The following is a 27,744-nucleotide window of genomic DNA, read 5'->3' on the forward strand; positions in this document are numbered from 1 at the left end:
TCCTCAAAGATTGTGAACCGATTATGACACGTGGCGCGACGTGATTGGTTAATAATCTTATCAGAAATCCATCACCAATAATTGTATTATTTTGTATTATTTAATAATACTTCGGATAATGACACGTGGCGCAACGAGAACGATTAAAAATCTTATCCGATATTACAATTAAAATTATTTTGTATTATTTTATAAAAAAAAATACTAATATTTTATTGCCTATTGCCAGGGCTATTGAAGTGTAACGGTGGAGATGCAAATTCTATTGCCAAGGCTACTTACTGTTCATTAAGGGCAGTTACTGTTTATTAGGTGGATTAAATAGTGTATTGCCAAGAGGAGGCTCCAACGCTGGAGTTGGTCTAAGTGCGGTGGAAGCACGCATACTCTACACTTTGCAGAGAAACAGAGTAAGACAGTCGAGACCAATCAATTGAGAAATCAGAACCGAATAGTCTCTGGGGGCGGCGGCGATTCGACTGACTGACAGTTGCGATTAGCGCAATGGCGGTAACAGAAGGTGATGTTCATACACAAGAAGAGTACTTTGACGTCCTCACCAAAACGGGCCAGAAGACCGGCATTTCCAAGCCCAGGCAAGTATTTTTTTAATTGATTTAATTATTTTCTTGTAATTTCCGGAAAAACAAACGGAATATATTGTGGAAGGAAATGATATGGATTAAGCAAAGTAAGTGAATCAATTACAATTATCAAGTAAATTGAGCAACTCAATTGACTAATTTCGATAAACTCCAACCAATAGTTTTCTGTTTTCTTAATGTGTATGTATGTAAATGTTGTGTTTCTGATTTTTAAGAAATTTGTGCTGATAACCCATTAGTTCTGAATCTTTAGATTCAACTGTATATGTTTTGTGGTATAATGAATGTTATTGATGCTCATGTAGGGGAGATGTTCATCGAGACGGGGATTACCATCGAGCTGTTCATGTGTGGATTTTTGCTGAGAGTACACAAGAGCTGCTTATCCAAAAGCGTTCCGACTGCAAGGATTCGTGGGCGGGACGGTGGGATATCTCAAGTGCTGGACACATATCCGCGGGTGATTCGTCACTTATAACAGCTCGGTACAAAGTTTCATTGCCCCTACTTGTAACATACTTATAGCTTGTACTTACACCCGTTGCTATATATGAACTTTTGCTTGATAATATATTTGCATTATTAAAGGTGCAAATACAACCGAATAGTTTTTTTTTAGTTGTTTTTTTTTGGGTTAAAACTTGGAGCTTTCTGAACGGTGGTCACTAAAACACAAACACAATAATGTATGTTTCAGGAGGGAGCTTCAGGAAGAGCTGGGCATAGTACTTCCAAGGGATGCATTTGAAATGCTATTCGTTTATCTTGAAGAGTGGTTAGTAGGTCAATTCCTTTATTCTGTTGTTGGATATATATATATATATATATATATATATATATATATTTCTTTATCTTACATATTTTATCATAAACTAGTTTTTCTTTAAAATATTGCTATTACTTGTTACTAGGTCTGCACGTTTAATTTTTCCATTTTGTGTTAAGTTGGAATCTGATGTGCGTAGCTAGACATCTTCATTGTTATTATAATCAAGAACTAGTTCTGGAGGGTGAGATGTTATACTTGTGAAGTTGTTGGAGTTGTGGAGGTCTTAAGCAGTTTAATGTATCTCATAGGCCAACTGTTTTGACTGTTGAGTGTTGACAACAAAATGTGGACTGAGTGATTTGATCAATGAAGCTGGCTTAGGTGGTATGGGCATACACAACATACGCCACTAGATGCATATATAAATTTATATCTAAAAAAAACATATTAAAATAAAGGTATAAATAAGAGAAGCCGGACAAAATTGACAGGATGTAGAAGTGTCACAAAAGTATATATGGAAATCAAATTGATAGAAGACATTGTATATCAATATGTTAACTTACGTTGTGTTACATTTTGAATGCAGTGTGACAAATGATGGAAAATTCATTAACAATGAATTCGATGATGTATATTTAGTAACAACTGTGAATCCAATCCCTCTCGAAGCATTTACTCTTCAGGTGAGAAGAAGATCTGTCAGTTGCATTCTCTATAAGGCAGGAAGTATGGCCGTAAGAATTATTGATCATTCTTAGAAATAGTTCAAAGACTAGGGGTGAAAAGTAGTAAACTATGATGATGATGTTTTGATATTTGTTGCTATGTGCCTATGTAGCCATAGAAATTTTCATGAGTTTCTGAACATATTTGCATTTCTGTTTAATGACAGGAAACAGAAGTCTCTGCTGTTAAATATATTTCTTATGAGGACTATAGAAACTTACTTGCTAAAGAAGACCCTGATTGCGTCCCCTATGACGTAAATGGGCAATATGGTCAGTTTTTTGACATAATTGCACGGAGGTATGCTGTTAATTTTTTTTTTTTTTTTAATTGATTTCTTATCTGTGAGATGGAATGATCCATCCAATGCCTAGCCTATATAAAGGTTCTTTCTTTAAGAGTTAAGCAGGTCAAGGAACAAATTTACTTGTGTGTAGCAAATCTTGATGCATGTAAGGCTGGATTAGTTGCATCTCCAATAAATTTTCTTTTTTGAACTATTTTTTTTTTTTTTTTTTTAAATTTTTTTTTTTTTTTTTTTTTTTTTTTTTTTTTTTTACTTTAACAATTTGAAAGTCAAGATCTAACTTTTTCCTTGGACAAAAAGGATGCAAAGAATTTATATTGATTTTTTTTCTTTTTATTGATCCTCACCTTGTGCCATGGCAATACAATTTTATTCTATGCTTTGGTTGGCAGGAAAAATCTTAATAGTAGATCAGTATGTTCATAAATGTGAAATCAGAAAGACATGCCATATCTCCCTATCAAGTTCAAATTTCTTGGATATTCACTACTTTCTTATGTCTGTTATTTCATATTAAATTTAATAAAGGTACAAGGAGAACACTATAGGTCGAAGTTTAGAACTACAAAAGCAGCTCCAACGTTATGCTCCTGTTTCCCTCAGTGCCGAGGTTAGTTCCCTGTAGTCAATTCTTGCATCTGTTATTCTTTTTGTAAATTATTTCTTTAGTTTATTCCTTTTGCTTCTCTACTTCATTTGATTTAGACTATTCTGTCATGGTGCAATGATTTTAAGTTTTTGTCTGAAGTTGGAAGGGCAAAATGATCATAAGTTTTTGCTTCATCCTGAGTTGCCAAGAAGCTTCATCTTTTGTTTTAGTGATTGGGATTAATTTGCTTATGCCAAAATCTGCATTTGACTTTTTTGGTTGCACTGTGTCAAGGTGATGTGAAATATGAATTCTATAGGTATTATTTCATGTGCATACTGCAGAAAAGGTATGCAAGGACTTTCAAATGCATTGAGCTCCTTTCGTAAACCTTACTGTTGTTGAATTTGTTCATTCCATCCAATATTCTGAGGATACAAATGATTTCTTGGCGAGTATTTATGGGCTGCATACTGTTCTTTCCACTTTCTGTAATTTGTACAACCAGTACATGCAAACTGTGCAAACCAATTTTAAAGTTGAGTAAAAGTACAAGAAGCTTTCTTGTCTAAAAGGTGAACACTGAACAGTATTATTACACATATTTAAGCAAATGGTGTAATTTGTTTTGTCGTATTTCTATTTAAACTTCGTGTCCAGAATATAGGATAGTATACACTTTTGATGTTGAAGTTCCTTTCCCCCACTTTCCCATATTTTGTAATTTGTTGGTGTCCTTCCGTCTTCTTTTAGTTGGTTGGGTCCTTGAAGTTAAGTTCAGCGTATTTTGTTTCTTTGTTGCAGTTAACAGGTCTTACAGAGGCAGACAGGGAGGCCCTGGTGTTACTAATTAAGGCTGCAGCAATTATAGATCAAATCTTTTACCTTCAGGTTGTATAGACTCGTACAGAAATACATGCATTGTTAAATAACTAAGCAGACACTCCGATCTGTGTATTTGTGCTGTTAGGCTATTCTGAATCTCTGATGCATAATGATCATTGATATGCAAGAAAACCATGATGTGTGATGCTGTTTCATGGTACATCTGACTATCACCAGTCGTGTGCATCTGCACACTCATATGTTGGAACATATTTTGCACTATAATTTGCTATTTTCACACGAAAGTAAAAATGCACGAATGAGCTAGGCTGTATGAAATATCTTGTAATTTTCTTGTGTTGCAGCTAGTTTGTCACGCACATTTTTTTGTTTTCCTTTTTTTTTTTTTAATCCTTAAACAATGTTGAACTGACCATTTCTGATTTTTTCCACTCCATTTTTCTAAATTTTCATTTAGGTTTGGTGCTGTAATCCGGTTCTAAGGGATTGGTTGAAGAAGCATGCGGATGCATCACAGTTAGACAAGTTGAAATGGATGTACTATGTTATTGATAAGAGTCCATGGTATGTATATTTTAACTCAGTGCTCTTTCAGGTGTATGCACATGCCATTTTTACGTACATATATACCATGTTGTGTGTGTCTTTGGTGTGGGTATGCTTGTGTAATTTGGGAAGTTACTACTTGAGTAAATGTCCGGCTTTGGGCTTTGGTACAATTGATTCAATGGAAAAATTCTGCAGGGTTTGTTAAATTTTCTGGTTATGTGAAAAATTGGGTTGCTTTACTTTCATTTTGTACTGAATGTGGCTTGCTTGTTAAAACTAAATTTTGAAATTTCTCCTTTAGTGTGATGTGATTCATCTCGGCAGAACCAAAGTTGTGTACTGAATGTGGCTTGCTTGTTTAGTTTCTTTGTTTTGAATGGATGGACTTCTTGTTCACCCCCTTTTTACTTTGCTTCTCCCTCTGTAAAATCCCTGTTACCTTTTAACAATGAAAATAAAAATATTAAGTTCGTTTTCTATGAACAGGTCGTCCCTTGATGAAAATGAGGCATTTTTGACAACTGCAGATTCGGCTATAAAGTTGCTTCCTGAAGCAACAAAAAGGGTTACTGGGTGGAAGGGACTTGAATACAAAGCTGCGTTTCCTATGCTGAAGCCTCCTGGTGCAAACTTCTATCCGCCAGACATGGACAAAGTGGTATATTGAATGAGCTCATTGTATTATAGGAAAGATTTTTTTACGTTTGTGAAGACAAAAAAGTTTCTTTCGGTGTAGGAATTTGAATTGTGGAAGAAAAGTCTAACAGAGGACCAAAAACAAGCTGCAACAAGCTTTTTCACAGTTATTAAAAGACAAAGCGAATTAAGTCTGGATTCATCCTTGTATGGCAGTACAGATGAAAGCACAAGTCATTCAGTGACATCCACTCATGATCTATATAGTGTGCCTTTCTCCCAAGAGTATAATGCTTTCCTCACACAAGCAGCTGAGTTCTTGCATAAAGCTGGTGAATTGGCCAGTTCCCCTAGGTATGAGTCTGAAGACTTTCATTTCTTAAGTTGTTTCATTACTGATTATGAGGTTAATAATTGTATATGAAATTTTCACTGGTTCAGTGTGAGTTTAATTTACAGAGGTTTCAAGCTTTACAATGTATAAGTAAATCAGACAAGAGTCCAACAAAAATCCCTTGATATTTTTCTGTGATATATGGCTTTTATGTCCCTTGATGTCAGCTATCCCTTAATATTTGGCTGTATGTATGGCTTGTTTTGTGACTGGTATCCAGTGGTATATCACAATGAAATATCATGGGACAAAAACTTGCCCTCTATATGTAAAGGGATCTGTCATTTGTATCTGTTGTTGTACCTTATAAAGCACAGTTCTTTCTTTTTCTTTTTTATCAGTGAAACTCTGTATTTAAACACATTAACTCATCATCCATAAGTTCTTAATGTTAAATTAGAGTGAGTTAGAGTGAGAGAGATTACGTTTGACTCTTTGCAATTGCAATCTCCCAATTTATAGTGAATTCTGCATGTTGGCCTCTCCAGTGATGGGAGGAGGTCCACATGGGAGGGGAAATGAGAGTGCTAAATACTGATGTTAGAAAAAATTACAACTACAAAACTTGACAGTGGTCGTGCTAAATATTATCTTTGTACAAATATTAACTTAATCTTTTGTTCGCTATGAAGTTTGAAGAGATTTTTTCATAGCAAGGCCGATGCTTTCCTTTCAAATGACTACTATGACTCAGATATAGCCTGGATGGAGTTGGTTAGTAGAGTATTTAATATACGATATACAATCATGAATTATAATTCAGTTATATGGTGTTGGTTATTCGTTCCTTCCTATAAACAATTTTTCCATGAGCTACTTTATTAATATGTCGAAGTTGCTAGCGCGCAGTTTATATGGTCTTATTATTGGTTTTATAGCATACATGAAGACGGTCATATGATTGCTTATTGTTAATTATTTTCTATTTAATTTAACAAGAATATCTAGTTTTCTACAGTTGCATTGCCTGGCCCAACCCGTGCCTATTCCTGTGCTGAACAATGGGGTTATATCTTGTAATAAGGAATCCCCTATTATGTTGCCTGCTGACAACCATTTTTTCAGTAATGATCACAATTTTCTTTCTTAATGTATAACTTAAACAGCAATAAAATAAATTCGAAACCAGTGGCCCAGTGGAGGTGCTAACAACATATCTTGGCTCTATCCACTAGAAATACATTTTCACCATGCACTTGCCTTCAAATATTTGACCATTCTTTCCTGCTTAAATGACCCAAAAAATTGCCAACAGACTACAACTTTATAAAACTTTAGCTTTTTCCCACCACGATAAGCACAGTGTTTCTCACTAAATAGTTATACACAAGACTGGGTGAACTGTGAAGTCACCAAACTGAACCTTGTTTCTCGGAACAACCTGTACCATAGTCTCATGAAGATGAGACAGTGAAAGCATGGAAGCTTTCTTGTTTTCCTCTTGTTATTTGCTTATTGTCTGTAAATTCTTAAGAGCATAAACTGTTGAACCAGCCTTTGTTTTTGTCTACTGTTCTGTTGTAGGACTCTAAGCTGGATGTTACTATTGGTCCATATGAAACATATGAAGATGCTCTTTTTGGATACAAGGTATTTTTTATGTGGAGCACCCTTGTGTTTTGAGCTTCGGCATTTATCACTTTGTATTTTTAAATGTGATCAAACTGACTTACTGCAAATACAATGATATTGATCTCAGATTTCTATTTTTTTTTTCATTAAGATTTTTATACTATTCATTTTCTTGCATTTGGGCATTTATTTTCTGAAAGGACATATTTGGGAATTTAAGTGATATAGCATGGTAGTAATTTTCGGCCTTTAGATGTTATTGAACTGCCTTTTATTTCAGGCTACTTTTGAAGCATTTATTGGAGTTCGGGATGACAAGGCAACTGCTCAAGTAAAGCTTTTCGGTGACAATTTGCAGGTACTGTTGTACAAGCATTTTCTACCAGAGATGCAATATCTTACCAAAATAATAAAGATCTTGACAACTTTGTTATTCCTTCTAACCATCCATTATTACTATTTTTATAAGGTTTTGGAACAAAATCTGCCACTGGACAGTGTCTACAAGTCCAAAGATGTGATATCTGCTCCTATTCGAGTCATCGATCTTATTTACAATGCCGGAGTAAGTTTTGGAACTCTAGTAAATCTTTCAAGATGTTCTAATCTATGGCAACATGCAAGTTTTCGTAACAGAGGCACAATGACTGGGATTATGGTTTTCCCTGCTTCTAACCCTATACTGTTGAGCCAAATAGTCAATGAAAAAGTGTTTGGAGGGTAGAAAATGAAAATATATACGTCTCATATTAGGTTTGAGTTTCACATATATCTACCAATCACAAGTAAAGTTAGTAGTGGCTCGGGTTTTAATAAAATAGTTTTCTTCTTAGTTGTAAAGTCAGTCCATGGAGGTCAGAGTCTTCTTGACCTGTGTTTAATAATATATTATACATATGCAAATTGATCTGGTTGGTGAAGTGACATTGACGACTTCAAAATTTACCCCAGGATGTCAAGGGTCCTCAAACTGCTGCTTTTAATCTACCAAATGATGAGCATATTGTAAAAGATCGAGGAACATCAATGGTCATGCTTAAGAATATCTCAGAGGCCAAGTAAAAATTTCCTTCCCTCATATCAGTATCCATTATTGCTTTTCCAAATTTTGATCTGTTGTGTTGGAATGGTAATGTCAGAACTACCTATGCTAAATCAGGTTCAAGCACATTCTTCTACCTATAGCCGATGTTTGTATGACAAAGGAACAACAGGAACTTGTAGATTTTGAATCTTTCTTCACTCACACAATTTGCCATGAGTGCTGCCATGGGATTGGACCTCATAGCATAACACTTCCAGATGGTAGAAAGTCAACAGTGAGATTGGTGAGTGACATCACTATAAATTATCTAATTTACTTGTTCACTATAGTTTGGTTTGACAACCTTTGTGAATTGCATCGCTGCTAATAGTAAACCAAACAATTCTTCAAAATAAGGTTTAGTACGTCTAGCAGAACGGATAGTTTAATAAACTTTTATTGTCAATTTTATAGTAATTGTTGCTGGTCAATGCGCGTTAAAACTTGAGGTTGATTTCCCAGCTCTACCTATCTTACTACAGAGAGACATCGAAACATATTTGAGAATTAAAGTGTTGCAGCAAGAACACTTTGTTAAAGTCCAGTTTCCTTGCAAAACCCTTGAAATCTTGTTTCCTTGCAAAACCCTATTCGGTTGCTTAAGTTTTGTTTGCTTTTTACAGTCAATCGTGGTGGCGGTGCAGGTGATGCCCACCTTAGTTGACTTTTCATAAAAACATGTGGTGTCTTCATATTGTCGAGGCATGTGATGACTATGTTGTTGAGGTGTTAAGGCACTTTATGTCATCATGTATGTACGTGTGTGATGCCTAGTTGTTAAAGTGGGCAATAATATTTCTAGCCTTCTTGAAATGGAACATCTTGCATCAAAATTTGAAGTTTTGTTTCGAGTTTTTGTGAAAATGGATCCCAATCAGTGATTCTTGACATTGTCAGTATAGAAAGTCTCTCTAGATGATTATTGGTCAATTTTTTTATGACCCCAAGAAGAGTAAATTGTAGCAATGGTCCCTTAACTTTAACTCAATTGGAGCAATGGTCCCTCAACTAAAACTCCATTACCATTGGTCCCTCAAATCCTCAAAACGTGCAGCTATGGTCCCTCAACTAAAAATTCATTACCATTGGTCCCTTAACTTTAATCTAACTGAAGAAATGGTTTCTCAACTTTAACCCAATTGGAGCAATGGTCCCTCAACTTTAACCCAATTGGAGCAATGGTCCCTCAACTTTAACCCAATTGTAGCAATGGTCCTTCCAACATAGCTCATTTTGACAAAATTCTGACAAAGTTGACGAAAAGAACCATATCTACACCTTTTGATGAGTTGAGGTACCCCAACTGTAGCAATGGTCTTTCCAACATAACTTATTTTGACAAAATTCTAACGAAGTTGAGAAAAAGGACTATAGCTACACATTTTGATAAGTTGAGGGACCAATGGTAATGGATTTTAGTTAAGGGATCATTGCTACAATTTACTCCCCAGGAACCCAGTTGCATTTTTATTTTATTTTTCTGATTTGGGGTTTTAGACATCAATGAATTGAGGAGTTAAGGGACCAATGGTAATGGATTTTTAGTTAAGGGATCATTGCTACAATTTACTCCCCCAAGAGCCCAGTTGCATTTTTATTTTTATTTTTTTATTTGGGGTTTTAGACATCAATGAATTTCTTTAACTTATGGAGGAGTTTGTTAGTTGTGAAGCATTTTTAAGATCAGTTGTATTATTTATGTAAAAAAAAAGATTTCTCATAATTTTTACCAATTTTTGACGATTATATTCAAAGTTCTTGTGCTTCTTACTATGTTTCTAATGTCATATTAAACAGTTTAAGAAAAATTAATAAAAAAAAAAAAGAAGGAAATTTCAAAAAGGTTAAGTACATCAAGTGTGCACTGTTTTCTTAATGCCAAATCTGATTTGCCCTGTGTCCCTTTCATCTCTTGATAAAGGAACTGCAAGAACTCCACTCAGCTCTGGAAGAAGCAAAAGCTGATATAGTTGGCCTTTGGGCGTTGAAGTTCCTAATCCACAAGGTGAGTGGCGATTAATTTGGTTGAGATTGCTTCGCTTCACTTTCTCATTAGTGGGATAGTTTGGTTTACAATTCCTTCTTGTTGACACATTTGCATCTTTGATTGGTTTTAATTATGTTATCATCAAGGCAGGTGGCCCTCTACTACAGTGGTGGAGAGGAGTGTTGCCCTTGCATGACGGCGTGGGTTTGAACCCCGTCAGCTCTCTAATCTAACAAATCTATCATTTGTCAAAAAAAAATTATGTTATCATCAAGATGATGCTGGACCTCTTGTTGATTGAGTTTTTTTACCTTTCATTTTGATAATTATTAATGAAAATTTTCTTTCTCATAAGAAGTTGTGTTATTGTCACTGGTAGTCTTAATTTCATGGTGTGGTGGCACACAAGCTGTGTTCTAGTGCTTATGCTAGTTGAAGTTCCAAATTTCTCTGTCTTTCTGGTTCCAGGACATGCTCCCAAAGAGTTTATTGAAGTCTATGTATGTTTCTTTTCTTGCTGGATGCTTCCGTTCCGTACGGTTTGGTCTTGAAGAAGCTCATGGGTAAGCTAGTAACTCACCCTCCTCTAGTCCACTTTTGTCACTTGTCAGCAAGCAAATTATACTATAGTAAGCATCTAGCATGTTTGGCCACCAAAGTATCTTATATTTTATATTTGCAGAAAAGGACAAGCGTTGCAATTTAACTGGTTGTATGAGGAAGGAGCCTTTATTTTGAATCCTGATGAAACATTTTCTGTTGACTTTACCAAGGTATTACTTCCCAAGTTCCAAATTTCCTCCTTATGCCCCCTGAGATGACACATCAAGGCCATATATATAACTACTCCTTTGTTTTGGTAAAAGGTTGAAGGTGCAGTTGAGAACCTGAGTAGGGCGATACTCACCATACAAGCAAAAGGTGACAAGGAGGCTGCAAATGTACTGCTTCAGAAATACGGTGTAATGACGAACCCAATAAAAGTTGCTCTGCAGAAATTAGAGAAAATTCAGGTACGAAAGGCTACTTCGATAAGCTTGATCCAAATATGAAGAATTATGGCACATGTATGCATATTATTAAGCTGATATTTGCAAATCACTGGCATTATCTATAAGACATTTTCTCAGTTTTCATTTGATCAAGTTGACATTCTGTGATTGTATTTATTAAGCTGCATTTTCGCATTGAGAAATGTTCGGTAATTTGCATTATGTAGTTTGTTTTTGGCTCCCTTCTGTTCTTTTTAATGTTTGGAAATCCCATATAAAGGAAAATCTAAAACTGAAATCTGTAATCCAAAAAGATGCTTTAAGTTTCTGTGAATCATATGGCAACGTCATGCAATTACTAACGTTTTCTTATTTGCATAGGTCCCCGTGGATATAGTTCCCACATTCCCGGTAATTGATAAAATATTGGAGCAAAGACAATAAATTGGTGAGTCTCATTGCCATTCTTCAAGGATTCTAGTAGATGACAACATAATTCCTAAGCTAATGACCGAACGCAACATTTGATCTTGATCCCATCTTATAAATTCTTCCTCTACCTATTGAATATATCGAGTCTCAACCAATCTCTTAATTCTTGCACTGTGTGCTTGCAGATCATGAGACAGACGTGGCTTCGATGACTTTTTTATCTCGCAGTAATCTGGTTGAGTGGTGAGATAATTCTCATTGCTCTGCTCTGTCTATGAACTCCTCTGAGTTTGGGGACGCATGGATAATATACGGACTTGACCACACAACATGAGGGTGAGTACAAACGGGTACATGGTTACTTTTTGATTTGGTTGGTTACTTGTGGTACATTATGGATGTAAGATGGTTAAATAGATGACAGGTCGCATGTCGCTCCAAATGGAAGATTGAGTCGAGTCTGGTATGCAATAAAGTCGAGCGACTCAAGTCATTTTCCTCGTCTGAAAAATAGTGTCCTAAGCTGACATAAAACTATGTAAGCATGATTGATTGGTCGTAGGATTAATCTTGCTTTTCCATATTATCCTTTGAGTCTCGTCTAGTTATGGGTGACTAATTGAGATATTCAGTCTTGGACTCTTGTTTATTTTGTTTGATTTTAATGAATTCAGACGATTGGAAATGAAGGAAAATAATGTATGAAGGAATGGGGAAAAATGAGAGGGTGTTGGTCCTTGTTCATTTTTCTATACATGTCGGGTACTGCCACACGTGGCTGGTTATGCCTTTGACGTGTGCGTTTACCGTCGCATGTGGCATCTCAGTTCAATAGTACATTGTTGTCACATCCAGGTCCGGATCTCCACCACATTCCGGGCTCGACTCTACCGTAGCACGATATTGTCCGCTTTAGGCCCCTACTAGACCCTCATGTTGTTTTTGGGAACTCACACGAGAACTTCCTAGTGGGTCATCCATATTGAGATTGCTCTTGCGCGCTACTCGCTTAACTTCGGAGTTCCGATGAACTTCGAAGTCAGTGAGTCCCCAAAAAGCCTCGTGCTAGGTAGATATGAGAATATACATATAAGACTTACATGATCCACTCCTCTGGACGATGTGGGATGTCACATTGTTATGTGTAAAAAAATTTGTAGCAATGCATACTATTGGATAGGGGATGTCATGTGACAGTGAAACTTTTATGTACATATGACTCCAACCAAAAATAATATTCTGAAAAGTGCAAATTAAAAATTAACTATAATACTTACACGTATTTTGTCCTAATACGTAGCTTAATTGATTTTGTTCTCTGCTGCAAATAACTCCATTTTGCTTTCCAATTCTAGCGGCAAAATAAAATTAATAATATCTTCTTGGATGGTCCCAATAAACTGAAGTCAATAGGTATATTCTTTTGTTCTTAATAAACTTAAGTCAATAGGTATATACTTTTTGTTCTAATAAATAGGGGCTCGTATAAGAGGTTTAAGTTCGAATTTAGTTGATAACAAGTTTGATATCAATTTATTCCCTTAACTCTCAAAGTATATGGTTGTTTAAAAAAAGTACTTTTAAGTGGGCGCGGGTTGGGTTGGGTTGGTTTTGCGCCAAAATTGAAATAAAATTGACCTAGTCAGTTGAGCCAAAATTGCAAACCGAAATCGATCAGGCTGGGTCTAAGATAGATGATGTCAGTTAACTGACAATGCGGGGTAGGTTTGGGTTGATTTTTGGTTTGTGGATGATGTCGGAGTGGGAGAGAAGAGCTGTCATCTGGAGAGATTCACGATGGTGGTGGTGGAGGAAGGAAGAATGGAGAACGCGGCTTGGAGGCTGCTGTGCTAAGTTTGAGAACTAAGTTTGAAAGTGAGATAAAAGAGGCCACAATAACAAACAGCCAAAAAGTGCTATCCATTAAACACCCAAAACGGGTCCATAAGAACAAACAGCCGAAAGGGCAAGAAAGTAAAGAAAATGTGATGTCGATGCAAACTAGGCAACAGAAAAGTCATCCTATAGATATAGACAAAACACCACCATCACCACTAAGGTCTTTATTCTTACTAAAACAAATAAAAGTAAACACACGGGTGGATTCGGTTAATTGATGTCCAAAAATTATAAGAACTGCTCGTCAAACTGACTTTAATCGGTACGGTTCGGTATACTAACCGGAAAAAAAAAAACGAAAAAAAAAAAAACAAACCTAACTAAACCGTCGTCGTTGCGGTTTAGTCAGTTTTTTATTTAATTGCCCAGCCCTATCTTATTTAATATCTACATTAGTTTTTCAATTTTTTTAATGATATTTTTCGGCAAACAATTCTAAAATTATGGTTCGTGACACATTCTTGGGATGAGAAAATTTGGAATCATAAGCAAAGATACAAACAGTTGGCATTTTCTTTCATGACACTACTACAAATGAGGGTCAATAGCCATTGGTTTCCATGGTAGAAGTCACAGTTACCGTCCATCTGTGGGGTTGGGACCAGGTACCGTCAATGGGCCAGGTGTTGACATAGCCACAGTAACTGTGCATATGTTTGTAGGAAAATAAATAAACATACCATTTTTTGCCAGTCTACACTTAGCTGCGGTTTACACCAATAGCATCATGCTTTGTGGCCACAGTTCTCTGTGGCTCACTGTAGGCATGGAGATGATTAGCTACAAGCATCTGTGGTCTTTGACCCAAATTTTAGTAGTGAGAAGTTTAATTGAGATAGCTTGTCAACTTATTTTTGGAAATTTCGTTATAACTTTCAATAAATTAATAATTACACTACGGTGTGAAACGCTCCTTCCTCTTGATCGAAATTTCCAAGAAGATTTTATTGAGAGAAATAAATTCATCCTATCTCTTGTTGTACTTAATAATTTTTACACTATTAAAGAATATCAAAATAAAACAAAATTCTTCCACAATTTCTCCCACCTCAACTCGATCCTAATTTTTCCTGTCACATGCATATAATTATACTTAATGAAAGGCCCATATTATAAACTAGGTAGCATAACAAACCAAATACCATAGGGTTTAGTGCCCTAAACCCTAAAAAATATAAGCAGATAACAAAATTCATTACTCAAATAAAAGTAATGAAATAGATTTATAATTAAAGCAACAACCACAGAAATAAATAAATAAACCCTAAGGAAATCCAAAATAAACACATAAAGAACTAGTAATAGTTTTGGGTTCAAATCCTTCTCTCAACCAAAACAAAAAAGATCTAATAATAGTTGATGCGGTTGTTGTTGGCGTTGCTTGAACTCTTGTTAGGGTAAACAGTTTTGGTGACCTTCTGTTCGATCTTAACTTCCGTAGTAAACCCTAGATCCTTGTCAACATTCTTGTGGGTGTAGGTTTTCTTGGCCTCTTGCTTGTGACCCATCTGCCCCGTGCGCCTGTCCACATAGTCTTGTTCCTTCAACATCTCCATATAACTGCTCGAAGATCCATCGTATCGGTTGTTGTACGAGGATTTCACTCGGGTCTGAACTTCATTGGACACGCTCATCTGTCTGTTGTTGGTCGAGGGGCGCCTCACGGCATAGCCACCATGGGCGTTCATCCGTATGCTGTCGGTCAAAGGCTCCGCCACAGTGTAGCCATTAGAAAACACGTTCTTAGGTGCGCTGTTGGTCGAGGGGGTCACCACGGCGTAGCCAGCACGATGAGTTTCCGGCTCGTGGACTTTGACGTAGCCAATAAAGGCAGTTTCAGGCTGGTTGCGGTAGGCCATTATGCGATATCAGGTGCGTTTAGGTTTGAGAGAGGTTGTGTTTTGTGGCTTTTGGAGTCCTATTTATAACACAACAGAGGAGTAAGCTTGAAGAAAGAGAAGTAAATGAAATTAGTAGAATATTCTTATTCTATACTAACTTACTAAAAATTCGTTAATTATATTGACACTTCATTCAAAAAGTTTATATGGAGATCTTTGTATTTCACTATACTCTTGATATTACCAGATTTTGCCTAAATACACGCGGTAATTCTTTTAATTGGGGCCTAGAATATAGTTGCTTTCTTGTATTTTGCTAGATTTTTTACCAATAATATTTGTGAGATTTTGATTTTGATTTTTTGGAGTTATTATTATAGACATTCCTCAATTTTTTTTTATTTTTTTATTTTTATTGTTCTGCTCTTTTTGTTTTGTATTCGACTTTCAAAAAAAAATCCATCGGTGGGTTTTAACGTGGGAATATTAATTACAAATAGGGGTTTAGGAAACTTTTAGATTTCCAATAAATAATTGCTAACTTTCTCCTAACAATTAAAATATGCTCAACATCTTCAACGTGATTGTGCTATGTCAAATGAAAAATAGTCATGGAGAAGTGAAGAGATGATGGGTATCTATGTCCAGGCAACTTAGGCAATGCTAGGTTGCACCAAGGATGAAAAGGAGACTCATTTTTTATTCTAATCGGGAGAATGATCGGCGGTGTCGTGAAGTGGTGGAGAAACGTTGGAAGGAACAATTCTATGGGTCAAGAAGCAGGTTCCAACTATGTGAGAAGGTGAAAAGGGTTTGGGATAAAAAAATTTAAGTTGGAGAAGATGGAATGTTGGAACTCATCGAAGAGGAGAAATTTTAAGATCCGACGCCCAGATCACGTGTACTGTAAGGTCAAGGCTTACTCCACTCTTACCCTATTCTGGTCCCACCCTCTTTCTCATTTCCCTAGTCTGGTTTCCGGACAGAACGAGAAGAATATATCGTCCAAGAAGGCTACACGGTTGAACGAGGAAGTTCTTGCAGAGTACAAATTTCCATAGCTCAATCATGGGCGTTCACAGTATGTTTCCTACGTAAGTACGGGGATATTGGAAATTACTGGGATGGTGAAGCATTTCTTTACTACTGGTTGACGTTTGCAAAATTTGAATCCCACTCCTATAAGAAAAACAGAATGTGCCAGCGCCCGAACTCTAATTCGAATCTTCCTCAACATAGTTTCACAATATTACCTAGTGAAAAAGTAAAAAAAAAGAGACAAAAAATTCAATTTTTATTTCTGCAGGTAGTTCAATATTGAAAGAGAAGCAAGATTTCCTAGACAACTTTCAAATCTTTGAGCCATGCCGTATGTAGCGGACAGGGATCAGGCTTTCCTTCGGCAATTGCCTTCTCAGATAGAGAATAAAACCGACCGTTTCTCCATTTAAACTGCAAGCAGAAGGCAACCGTCACAGTGAAAACAAATTATTATTAAACTCGTCAAGTCATACGCATATATGGTACATATGCTTGCAAAACTCATCTCTTTGGCTTGCATGCATATCTAACCTCTTTAACTGCAGTAGGAAAGTGTGCAACCGCGCGTGCGTATGCACATAATCTGTCCTCCATGGCTTCTTCAAATACCAACCCCTACTCTGCAGAGGCAAGCTCTGCAATGAGACTAGACACCTGAAAACATGAATATCGGTCAAGTTTTTATCGGTTCCCTTTCTCAACATATAACCAATATGATGAGCCAACCTTTCCTCCCTAACTCCAAAAAATTTGTATGGACTCCATACCCGCGCTAACCTAAAAGTGGTTTCATGTCAAGAAATTTATTTGTCAATGAAATGAGAGATGTCCATTCTTATGCAAGCATTTGGCCATGATACTTAGCATGGCGAACCCAACCCAGAGAGCTGGATGTACGCCAAGAAAAACCGGCTAGCACCACACACTCCAGATAGAATTTACTTTTAACCACCCAAGTTGGTTCATCCTCTTTAAAATAAATGCACTTCAACACCAACCTAACTTTATATTTCCCAATAATACTACTAGGTCTCGCCCATAACTAGTAACCTTCAGCATTCTGTAACAAAACCATGTTAATGGAACAAAACCTCTGAGGTTTGTTTAACAAGTCACGACAATAATGACATAAATGAGATATTAGCATGTCGGTTTCCATTGTTAAAACCTCTGTGTTGTTTTTACTAGAAAGTCATATGCTTCCCAGAAAAAAGAAAAATAAATAAAAACTACGAAGTCATGGATAATGATGAAGGAAAAATACGTGCAAAAGTAAGTAACCTTAGAATTCCTAAACCCTAAACCCAACCTAATCATGAAGTAGAAATTGTTTTGGATAAAGATCCTACTCCACCATCAACATGCCAAGGGCAGAATTACATTTATTTTCTCTTCTTTCAACTCTAAAAGAAAAGTTAAACGTAAAGAAAGATTACCTCAGAGCGGTATTCTTTCTCTACACCACCTACAGTTGTTCCTGGACGACGAGCTCCAACAAGCATGAGTGCTGAAATCCAAATCAACTTCTCTAACATCTGCTTCTGAAATTTTTCCTAGTTGAGAACCTGCTTTATGTTTTCATTCATTAGTAAAAGAGTAACGCAACAGAAAAAACAATTCCAAATTAGTGCAGAATGCTATGGAGATATTATTCTTTTACTTTGCAAGTGAGGCCTCCAGCATGTAATCTTTCAGCTACTATCGATGCCCACTTCCCATATGATGCAGTCAGTCCTTCAGGATTGGTATCAGTCTTTCCATCAACAGGAGGTTCTCCAAGCTTGGAGACAGCAAAATATGCTAGTACTTGGTCAGCATCACCAAGAACTTTACTTCCAAACCATGGTTCCAGCATTCCATTCTGTAAAAAAACCAAATCTGCCAGATTGTCAAGTCCATTGGGTCAAGCAAACCAAGAAGCAAAAATCCAAATTAAATTTTTCAAATGAAAAGTAAAAAGTCCAAATTAAATTTTTCAAATGAAAAGTAAAAAGTCCAGTTAAAGCCATTCACGAAAAAATGTATTCTGATATTTTCCCCATTTTCGCCAATTTTGGCAAGCAACAAAACTTGAAAATAAGGAGAGGAGCAAGTTATATAGGCTTGATTCACTTGTAATATGTAATTTAACTGAATGTGAATAGTTAGAAAATTATTATCTTAATATGATGAAATTGCTTTGAGAGAGTAGACAAATTTTACAAACCTATACCATTAAAACTAGTTTTTGTCCATACAACGCATCACAATAGATTTGCCTACTTAATTTCCAACACCATTGTTCTCTACCCCCTTTCTCTAGAAGCAAAACACAAAATCCCGCGCTTTCCCATGCTTATTCAAATTCAAACATCTTTGACCCCACCAGAGAGAGCCCCACCCCTACAATGTGTGGGACCAAAACCACATATGACCCCACCATTGTGCTGATGTAGCAGAACAGAGGTGGATCTTGTCTGAATAAATTTTGAGACATCTATTACCGTACACACTAACATGGTAACTTTCCTACTTACTATCCAGTAAAAAAAAAAAAACCCAGCTTTTTGTGCTTGTTCATTCAAGTGAAGATTCAAATTCTCTCCATAAACATCAGTCTCTCTCTCTCTCTCTCTCTCTCTCTCTCTCTCTCTCTGAACAATGATGGCTGGTTGCAAGAAAACCACATTAGTTCTACGGCAATCCTCATACAACTCTCTCTATGTCGATCCCCTCGCATACCAGAAACACAGCCGCAGCCACAGCCAAGGCATCGCCTTCATCTCCAAGAACGACAATTCGGAGCCGAACCCATCAGCCTTAAACGTCAACAAAGAGAACGCAATGCCCAAGAAGCCACAGAAGGCCGTGCCCGACAGCGACAAGGAGAATTTGGTCGCACATGAACATGGGTCTTCCTCTTTTGCGATGCAGCCATTGAAGCAGAGGAACTTGAAGTCTCTGTCCACTGGCTGCAGGGCCCTGAAGCCCTCCTCGCTTCAGTTCTGTATGCAGGCGAGCGAGCCGGAGAAGGCACTCTTCGGTGGGTCCACAATGTGGGACCCGCCCAGCAATGGGTCTGACAACTCGAGCTCTTTGAACATCTGGGACTACTCCGACTCTGAGGCTGCCCCTGCCTCCTCTTGGTCTACACTGCCTAACAAGTGAGTTCTCTGCCCAATGTGCTTATGCTAACCAAGGGACTTGTAGATCAATTTAATAAGAGCATTCTGCCTTGCATCCGAGGTCCTGGTTCGAAACACCCCTCCCCCAGTCTCGCTTGTATAAAAAAGAAATTGCTTTTGCTCAAAATATGAGATTTTTGTTTCTTTAAAAGGATATTTACTAAACTTGCAATTTATTTGGTGGGTATTTTTAGGTCATTGCTTTGCAGGCCATTGCCAATGGATGTGGGAAGATGCACATGTGTGATAGTGAAGGAAGCAATCCCAGAAGCAATAGATGGGGGCACTCTCTATTCTCTTTATACCAATGTAAGAAAGATGTCTCTACTTTGACGTTTGAATAGCTTATGTCATGTTCGATTTAGCCGACACCATACTTGTGTGGTACAACTCTTTTGCTGGCGTAATGCCGGTCAGTCATTCCTGTATTTATAAGGTAGAAGATATGTTACAATGCTGTCATATCCCGAGATTCCCAACATTGCGAAACAAATTTACCTGAGTTTCTTTTTGACATATGAATCAAATTTGAGTTGCTAGTTTGATTCCAAGTTCTAATATAATCTTCACGGCGTCATCCATGGCCTGCGAGCCCTGCTCTTTTGCTGTTTCTGTAGCAGTGGTTTGAAGCTCCATGTTTTTTGTTATAAGTTTAAGTACTGATCGACATTAATATTTTAGAGGTAAAATGTGTTAACCTCCCTTTGGTTTGGTATTGATATGTTGCAGGAAGGCAAGGGAAGGCAGGACCGGAAACTAGCTATTGCTCACCATAAGCGGCGGAATGGGAAATCTGAGTTGACAATCGCTCAGAATGTGAAGGGAATACTGTCTCATTCGGATGATAGTTTTATTGGTATTGTAAATGCTAACCTCATGGGTTCAAAATACCACATATGGGATCAGGTTAGAAATATATTACTTGTAGAAATCGTAATCAGATTTCCTTGGACATTTTATGTCATCTGGTTGATAATTTTATTACAGGGTGGTCATCCCAATTCCTTGAGCAAAGAGGCTAAATCACTTGCCGTTGTAGCGTAAGCCTCTCTCTCTCTCTCTCTCACACACACACACACATGTGCACGCAATCTTTCCTCAATTTGTAATGGTTGCTGTTTGTCTTTACAGGTTCACGCCAACAATCCCGTGCTGGACAGGAAGTTACAGACGTATAAGGGCATATATACCCAAGCACCAATTCATGCAGTTAAAGAACACAACACAGGTGATCTTAACAGTTTCTATGATATCTTAGGTTAATTTGTACTTACATTGATAATGTGTATAGACCAGGTTCTTCTAGTGACTATCTTATTTTTCTGAGTGTCTGGTATGCGTGAATTGCATTCTGAAATCCAGTTTTTCGGTCAACTTCTTAACTTCCGCGGTACATGTTCTCTCTTGCAGGTACAACACAGTAAGGGACTCCCAAAGGACTGGGAAGGGAAGCTTGACAAAGTTCATCAGCTATCCTCAAGGGTTCCCCATTACAATAAAGTAGGCCTATTACCTCACTGTAGGAATTTTTCTTGTTTTTGTTGTTTCGATCTCCATTAACTGATTTCTGTTATCATTCAGATTTCAAAGCAGTATGAGCTAGATTTCAGGGACAGGGGAAGAGCGGGTCTTAGAATCCAAAGTTCAGTCAAGAATTTCCAACTGACACTGGAGGTAATTACTAATTACCATGGATAATCATGACTCAGAAATCTTACTCGGCTCATCTGAAACACGCATGTGTTTATGTTCTGTTATGTCTGTAGTAACAATATGATCATCGATTAAGGCTCTCGAATTTTTCCTTTGTTTATGATAATCGGAGTACCAGTGTTTAATTAATGTGTTAATTACTAAGGGATGCTAACTTTTATATATGCGTTTTTAGGAGAACGGAAAGCAGACAATTCTGCAGCTCGGAAGGGTTGGAAAATCAAAGTATGTGATGGATTACAGGTATTATAAGCAGCAACTCAGTAATTATGTGTGTTCTATATATCAAAGGAAGTAAGGTGATCCATATATATATATTGAAGTAACATGTATGAAATATATGTATATTCTTCTGAATTGATCACATATTCTTGTGATTTTGTTTTTTGGCAGATATCCTTTGACAGGCTACCAAGCGTTTTGCATATGCTTGGCTTCTATTGATTCAAAGCTTTGTTGCACTGTGTAGAGCAAAATTATCTGCCACTGCGTTTTGTAGTTCAATCTCTGAAAAGAACACAAGCTTTTGAGTTTTAATAGGTACGCATGAGTAACTGAAGGCAGTTGATCAAAAGGACTGAATTTGTTGTGCAATCTTGATAAGATGTTAGGGTGCAGTGCAAATTAAGTGCCGTTTTTATCACACATACTCCTTGAAATTGATCTAACTTATCAGTTTGGTCTCTCAATTTGAAAATCGAGCAATGTCGTTCTTGAAATTTGGTGCCGCGCGTCAATTTGGTTCTTGCTGTCCAAATTTGTCAAATTTTCTATTAATTTGTTAACATGGCACATGGGAGGCCCGCACAACCAATGGTTCGGTGCCACATTGTGGAATCCAAGGAAATTCAATTATTTGGAATTAAAAAATTAAAACTAATTAGAAACTAAATAAAATCAACAAAAAAATACAATGATTTGGTTATTGCTCAAGGTATGTACGTTCTCTCTTTCGATTTCGTGGTGTTTTATGTTTCATCCCATCATTGTTCGAAGCCCTGATCGCGTTGAGGGCTTTCTGCGGAAATGGCAATTCGCATTAGCGACGATTTGCACGATGTGAACTTTAGGAGTCAGGTTTGCGAATTTATCTAAATCATGAGTATTTTTATTTTTAGGTCCAAGTACCTCCAAGTTGTTCAAGTGGATGAACAAAGGTTCAGAGTACCTCCAATTTGTTTAGGTGGATGTTTATTTTTAGGTTTGTGTTGTTGGTTTTTATAGGAGATACGAAGGTTCATGATGCGGTTTACGGGCCTAAAGTAAGAACGAAGAAGACTGAAAACCCTAAAAAGGGTTGCATTGACGTTATTTGGAAGCCAAAAACAGGCCATAGTGGTGAGTATTTATAGCTGGACTTGCATTGTTGTCCGGTACTGAATACTGTTTTTTGTAGAGTGTGTGGTGGGTTCTAAGCTCAAGCTACTTAAACTAATGACTGAGGGAATGGTAGAAATGTGCAGTCATATGAGTGCAGAGCTTAAGTAATTATGCACAGAACAGAAAATCAACAGGTGTAATATTCACACACTCCTTTTTACTTCTCACTCTTTGTTGATTTTTGTCATTTAATCTTTTTCAATTCATTCGATCCGACGGCCGAAAATTAAAAAAATGTGTGAGAAGTAAAAATGGATTTATAGATAGTGCACCCCAAAATCAAAGATGAAGCTCGTGAAATAGCAATTTTTTTTTATTTAAAGTTTTTGTTTTTGTTGAAAGTAAATAAAAATAACATGTTCTTATGCGACACGAACACACATGAAATTGGATACGTTTTGAAATTCTACTAACCTTTGCAGTGATGCTTCAATCCTCTTTTTCTGAGCTTGTTGTATCTAGGTTTGATGTGTCCCAAGGTTCTACAATCTAAATGTTTTTTAGTTACTGTGTTTATACTTAAAATCTATTTAGATTACTATGTTTTTAATTTAGTCGATTTGGTCACTGTGTTTATAAAGTCTGCAATGTCAATCATTTCTGTTAAGTTTCTATTAATAAGTAAGTAAATTATTCATTTACTATTTTTTTTAAAATTAGCCAATAAGTAAATTGTTCATTTACTAATTAAAAATTAAAAGAATTAAAGATACTTAAAAAATTCATTAAAAAGAAACAAAAGTGAAACCCCAATAAAGAGAGAATCTCAAATTTTCACCCGTCTCCAGCTGAGATTGAAATTGAGAATCCTGGATATTTCACCATGCGAAAAAGTTACCTTGATTAAAAAAAATTCCTTCTTATTCTTCAAAGTTATAAAAAAATCATTGAAATGCTTCATGACCAATTTCATGTATGGTTCTTCACAATCTGAAGTCTCATAATTTGGCTCATCAACTCTTTCTTGAATAAACAATAAATTATCTCCACTTTCAGTTATCTATTCAATATCTATATCGCTCCATGTATCTTGTAAGACCTTATATTTTTTAGGGTTTTTTTAACTTTAATCTTTTAAGAATATTGAAATTTAAAATAAATCTGGTGTTAGATTACACATTGATTATAATACCTTGATGTGTCCCTAATTCAAAATAATTAATGTGTATTTTATTTAATGTCTCCCATTAAATATTTAAATTTATTAATATATATAAAAATTTTAATTTATTTTTTGACCAAAAAAGAGTTTTTTAATTTATTAATTTTATTTAACATTCTTTAAACTTGAAAGACTCAATTAATGTATCTAAATGTTAATACCGAGATGTATTATATTGAACTAATGTATTTAAATGTTAGTACCGAAATATATGTACCGAATATACGCACCAAAATATATTATATTAAATTAATGTACCTAAATATGTGTATTGAAATGTATGCATCGAAATCTTAGTACCAAAATGCATGCATCGAAATCTTAGTTGTAACATCCCACATCGCCCAGGGGAGTGATCCTTAAATGCATATTCTCATCCCTACCTAGCACAAGGCCTTTTGGGAGCTCACTGGCTTCGGGTTCCATCGGAACTTCGAAGTTAAGCAAGAATGGGGCTAGAGCAATCCCATGATGGGTGACCCACTGAGAAGTTGCTCGTGAGTTCCCAAAGACAAGACCGTGAGGGAATGGTAAGCCCAAAGCGGACAATATCGTGCTACGGTGGTGGAGCGGGCCCGGGAAGTGATCCACCCTTGGTCGGGATGTGACAATTAGTATCAGAGCCTAACCCTGGCCGCGTGTGTGCCGACGAGGACGTCGGGCCCCTAAGGGGGGTGGATTGTAACATCCCACATCGCCTAGGGGAGTGATCCTTAAATGTATATTCCCATCCCTACCAAGCACGAGGCCTTTTGGAAGCTCACTGGCTTCGGGTTCCATTGGAACTCCGAAGTTAAGCAAGAAAGGGGCTAGAGCAATCCCATGATGGGTGACCCACTGGTAAGTTGCTCGTGAGTTCCCAAAAACAAAACCGTGAGGGAATGGTAAGCCCAAAGCGGACAATATCGTGCTACGGTGGTGGAGTCGAGCCCGGGAAGTGGTCCGCCCTGGGCCGGGATGTGACAATTGGTATCAGAGCCTAACCCTGGTAGCGTGTGTGCCGACGAAGACGTCGGGCCCCTAAGGGGGGTGGATTGTAACATCCCACATCGCCCAGGGGAGTGATCTTTAAATGTATATTCCCATCCCTACCTAGCACGAGACCTTTTGGGAGCTCACTGGCTTCGGGTTCCATCGGAACTTCGAAGTTAAGCGAGAAGGGGGCTAGAGCAATCCCATGATGGGTGACCCACTGGGAAGTTGCTCGTGAGTTCCCAAAGACAAAACCGTGAGGGAATGGTAAGCCCAAAGCGGACAATATCGTGCTACGGTGGTGGAGCGGGCTCGGGAAGTGATCCACCCAGGACCAGGATGTGACATTAGTACCAAAATGTATTATATTAAATTAATATACCTAAATGTTTGTATCGAAATGTATGTACCGAAATATGTGTACCTAAATGTATGCACTGAAATCTATTATAATAAATTTACCGTACCTAAATGAAGAAGATAAAGTACATTGAAATATATTGTATAACAAAAATTAGTTTATCTAAATGTTTACAACAAAATATATTACGATAAATGAAATGAAAATTATAATTATAATAAAATAAAATTAATACGTTAAAAATTAGGAAGAAAAAGAGAAATAATTAAAAAATCAAAATATAATTAATAAATGAGGTTATTAATGTATCAAAAAATTAAAATTAAATTTTGATCTTACTCATAGTTTTAATCTAAAAATCATCTTTGTTAAAAGATTAAAATGAAGTTTTGTATATTTTCTATCCCTTTGCTTGTTCTAGACGACTTAACCAACGTAACATTAGCACGACCAAACACATACTTTAAAGAAGTTCTCTTTTTGCGTACCAATTACATTTTTTCATCACTTGGTGGAACTCGAAGTTGAAATCTTGAATATCAAGTACAACTCGTTCAGTCGGCAGATCTACTCGTTCAGTCGGCAAACCTACTTTAGTACCATAGAACGCAAAGTAATCATCTTCAGATTCTTTCTTCTTGCTTCATCAAATCAAGGAATTTGTGTTGTTGAAATTTGATCGAACGGATACAAACAGAAATCTGTTTTAAAAGTTATAATAACTTTAGCGTTGAATGAATTTTTAATAGTACGAATCTCTTAATTTGATAGAAACGAAGGAATCTAGAAAGGACCCATTTCCCAATAGAACAATAAAAGAGGAAAAATAAGCAGAATTCGACAACTTTCATCGGTACATGCATAAAGTCAAAATTAAGGTACTAAAGAAGGTGAGGGTGGTGGAGTTGGTCCACCATCCATGACTAGCTATTGCCTACACAGTACACATTACAACAATCACACCCGCCGATTTCAGACGGTATGTATATGCAATCCTCTTGGAGGCAATTTCCTCAATCTTAAACTTTTGTTTGGTGGGTGGATGAAATTGGGTCTTAGGAATGAGATTGAATTAACAAGAACTTGTAAGATAGACTTGTAACCTACGTATAAAGATAGGTTAGATAATTCACTTTATTGTGGATTCATAACTTATCATGTCCAGTCATGTTCATATCACATTTTGACACAACAAACAACGAACTGAACTAGACTCAAGTTCATTTTAGTTTATCACAAGTTATCTCATCCAGCTCACCAAACGGGACTTAGAAGTATTGTTTTTGGGTATAGATTGTATAATTAGCTAGGTCAAGTAATTGTACAAATTTAAAAAAAAAAAAAAAAAAAAAAAAAAAAAAAAAAAAAAAAAAAAAAAACTAAGGGCATAATAACTCAACTTAATTGATGGTTTATGAAAATATTTTTTTCTTCTTCTTTTATCTACCTCTTTTTATGGTTACTATGGTGTATATATACGATATTCTACATTGAATTCATAAATTATCGAGATGAAGATTTGAACTTATGTATAAAAAGAGAAACACACTACTCAAGTCAAATTAGCTAAACTCAAATTTGTTTGTTTTGATATTATCCAGTAATCTTTTACATAGGTAAAGCGGTAAAGGTGATGTGGTAGTGTTTTGGGTTTAACAGTAAAAGTCACATTGCCACAAATATATTGTGAGTGTGTGAATTCAAACTTAATCAAAAGTCAACCATATGCTAAGTCAAACAAAAGAACACGATCCTTGGACTTGGACCTTGAGATCACTTCTCAACCATATGCATCCAACTGCAAATTAAATTATTAATTGGGCATTTGTCAAAAGAAAAATCATTAATTGGGTCAAATTAGAATCTGCTCAACTATATTACCCAACTATAAACCGACTCGCATTAATATAGGATTCTGCTCAACCATACACCCAGCTGTAAACTGACTACCACTAATATTGCTAGTTGATCTCAATTATCTTCATACGCAAGGAAATATGAATTCGGTGCCTACCCCCTATTACTTCTACATTATTTAAATTAATCATAGAAATTGTGTACGGTCTATCTTCAACCAAGGTCTACATTGTTGATCAGATACGGTTAGATTTGATGTTTTCTCTTTCTAATACCGTTAAGAATGTATAAAAAGTCAATGTATTAAATATAGCCAAGTTCAATATACATATACTCTAGACTTTCAAAAAATGAGACATTCTCTAAACTTTTTGTTACCTTATGTGTATTTGGCACAATGTTTGATGTTGGCATGGAAAAATATGAGATGACAGAGAGTTCATGGAAAGTTTCACTTTTGAGATGAGTATACGATTAAATTTGTAGACAAAACTTGCAAACTAAATAATTTGTCACTAATATGAATGAACATGTTTATCATAAGTAATAATCCAATCATCCACTTTCATGTCATTTAGTTTACAAAACTTTGCATACAAATTTAGTATCCTTAGCATTACCTTTTTAAAAGTCTTCTTAGCATTTCTCATTCTCTGTATGTGACATAAAAGTCAAACCTCGTTAATTTTCATGACACATACTAAATATTATGTAAAAAACAAGAGGTGATAAAGAGTCTCTATTTGAGAGAGTTTGCCATTAATTATGGGTTCGCCATCAACTTTTTATTGTGTCAAGGGTTTGCCATCAACTTCAACTTTTTAAGAAAAATTAGAAATTTCACCAGCAGCTGCCAACCACTA

The 27,744-nt window shown here is 36.4% G+C and overlaps 2 protein-coding genes and 1 pseudogene across 2 annotated transcripts; 2 read left to right on the forward strand and 1 right to left on the reverse strand.

Annotated features, from left to right (window-relative positions):
• The first annotated feature begins 364 nt into the window (after nt 1-364).
• LOC137709365 (nudix hydrolase 3-like) lies at nt 365-12,186 on the forward strand. Its single transcript, XM_068448458.1, has 22 exons — nt 365-596; nt 911-1,090; nt 1,303-1,380; nt 1,964-2,060; nt 2,270-2,403; nt 2,939-3,020; nt 3,804-3,890; nt 4,303-4,409; nt 4,881-5,052; nt 5,131-5,384; nt 6,057-6,138; nt 6,949-7,014; nt 7,277-7,354; nt 7,466-7,561; nt 7,948-8,054; nt 8,156-8,324; nt 10,002-10,085; nt 10,536-10,630; nt 10,750-10,840; nt 10,934-11,080; nt 11,441-11,507; nt 11,677-12,186. The coding sequence occupies exons 1-21, from the start codon at nt 505-507 to the stop codon at nt 11,501-11,503; spliced, it is 2,361 nt and encodes a 786-aa protein (XP_068304559.1). The 5' UTR covers nt 365-504; the 3' UTR covers nt 11,504-11,507; nt 11,677-12,186.
• Nucleotides 12,187-16,569: 4,383 nt separating this feature from the next.
• LOC137708924 (uncharacterized) lies at nt 16,570-18,770 on the reverse strand (annotated as a pseudogene).
• A 142-nt stretch (nt 18,771-18,912) lies between these two features.
• Nucleotides 18,913-21,861, forward strand: LOC137709366 (tubby-like protein 8). Its single transcript, XM_068448459.1, has 9 exons — nt 18,913-19,415; nt 19,631-19,745; nt 20,166-20,342; nt 20,424-20,476; nt 20,568-20,664; nt 20,847-20,936; nt 21,018-21,110; nt 21,325-21,392; nt 21,543-21,861. Exons 1-9 carry the CDS (start codon nt 18,913-18,915, stop codon nt 21,616-21,618), a joined length of 1,272 nt encoding a protein of 423 aa, XP_068304560.1. The 3' UTR covers nt 21,619-21,861.
• Nucleotides 21,862-27,744: the final 5,883 nt, after the last annotated feature.

The sequence above is a fragment of the Pyrus communis genome, chromosome 11 (genome assembly GCF_963583255.1).
Source record: "Pyrus communis chromosome 11, drPyrComm1.1, whole genome shotgun sequence".
In the NCBI taxonomy this organism is placed as follows: Eukaryota; Viridiplantae; Streptophyta; class Magnoliopsida; order Rosales; family Rosaceae; genus Pyrus; species Pyrus communis.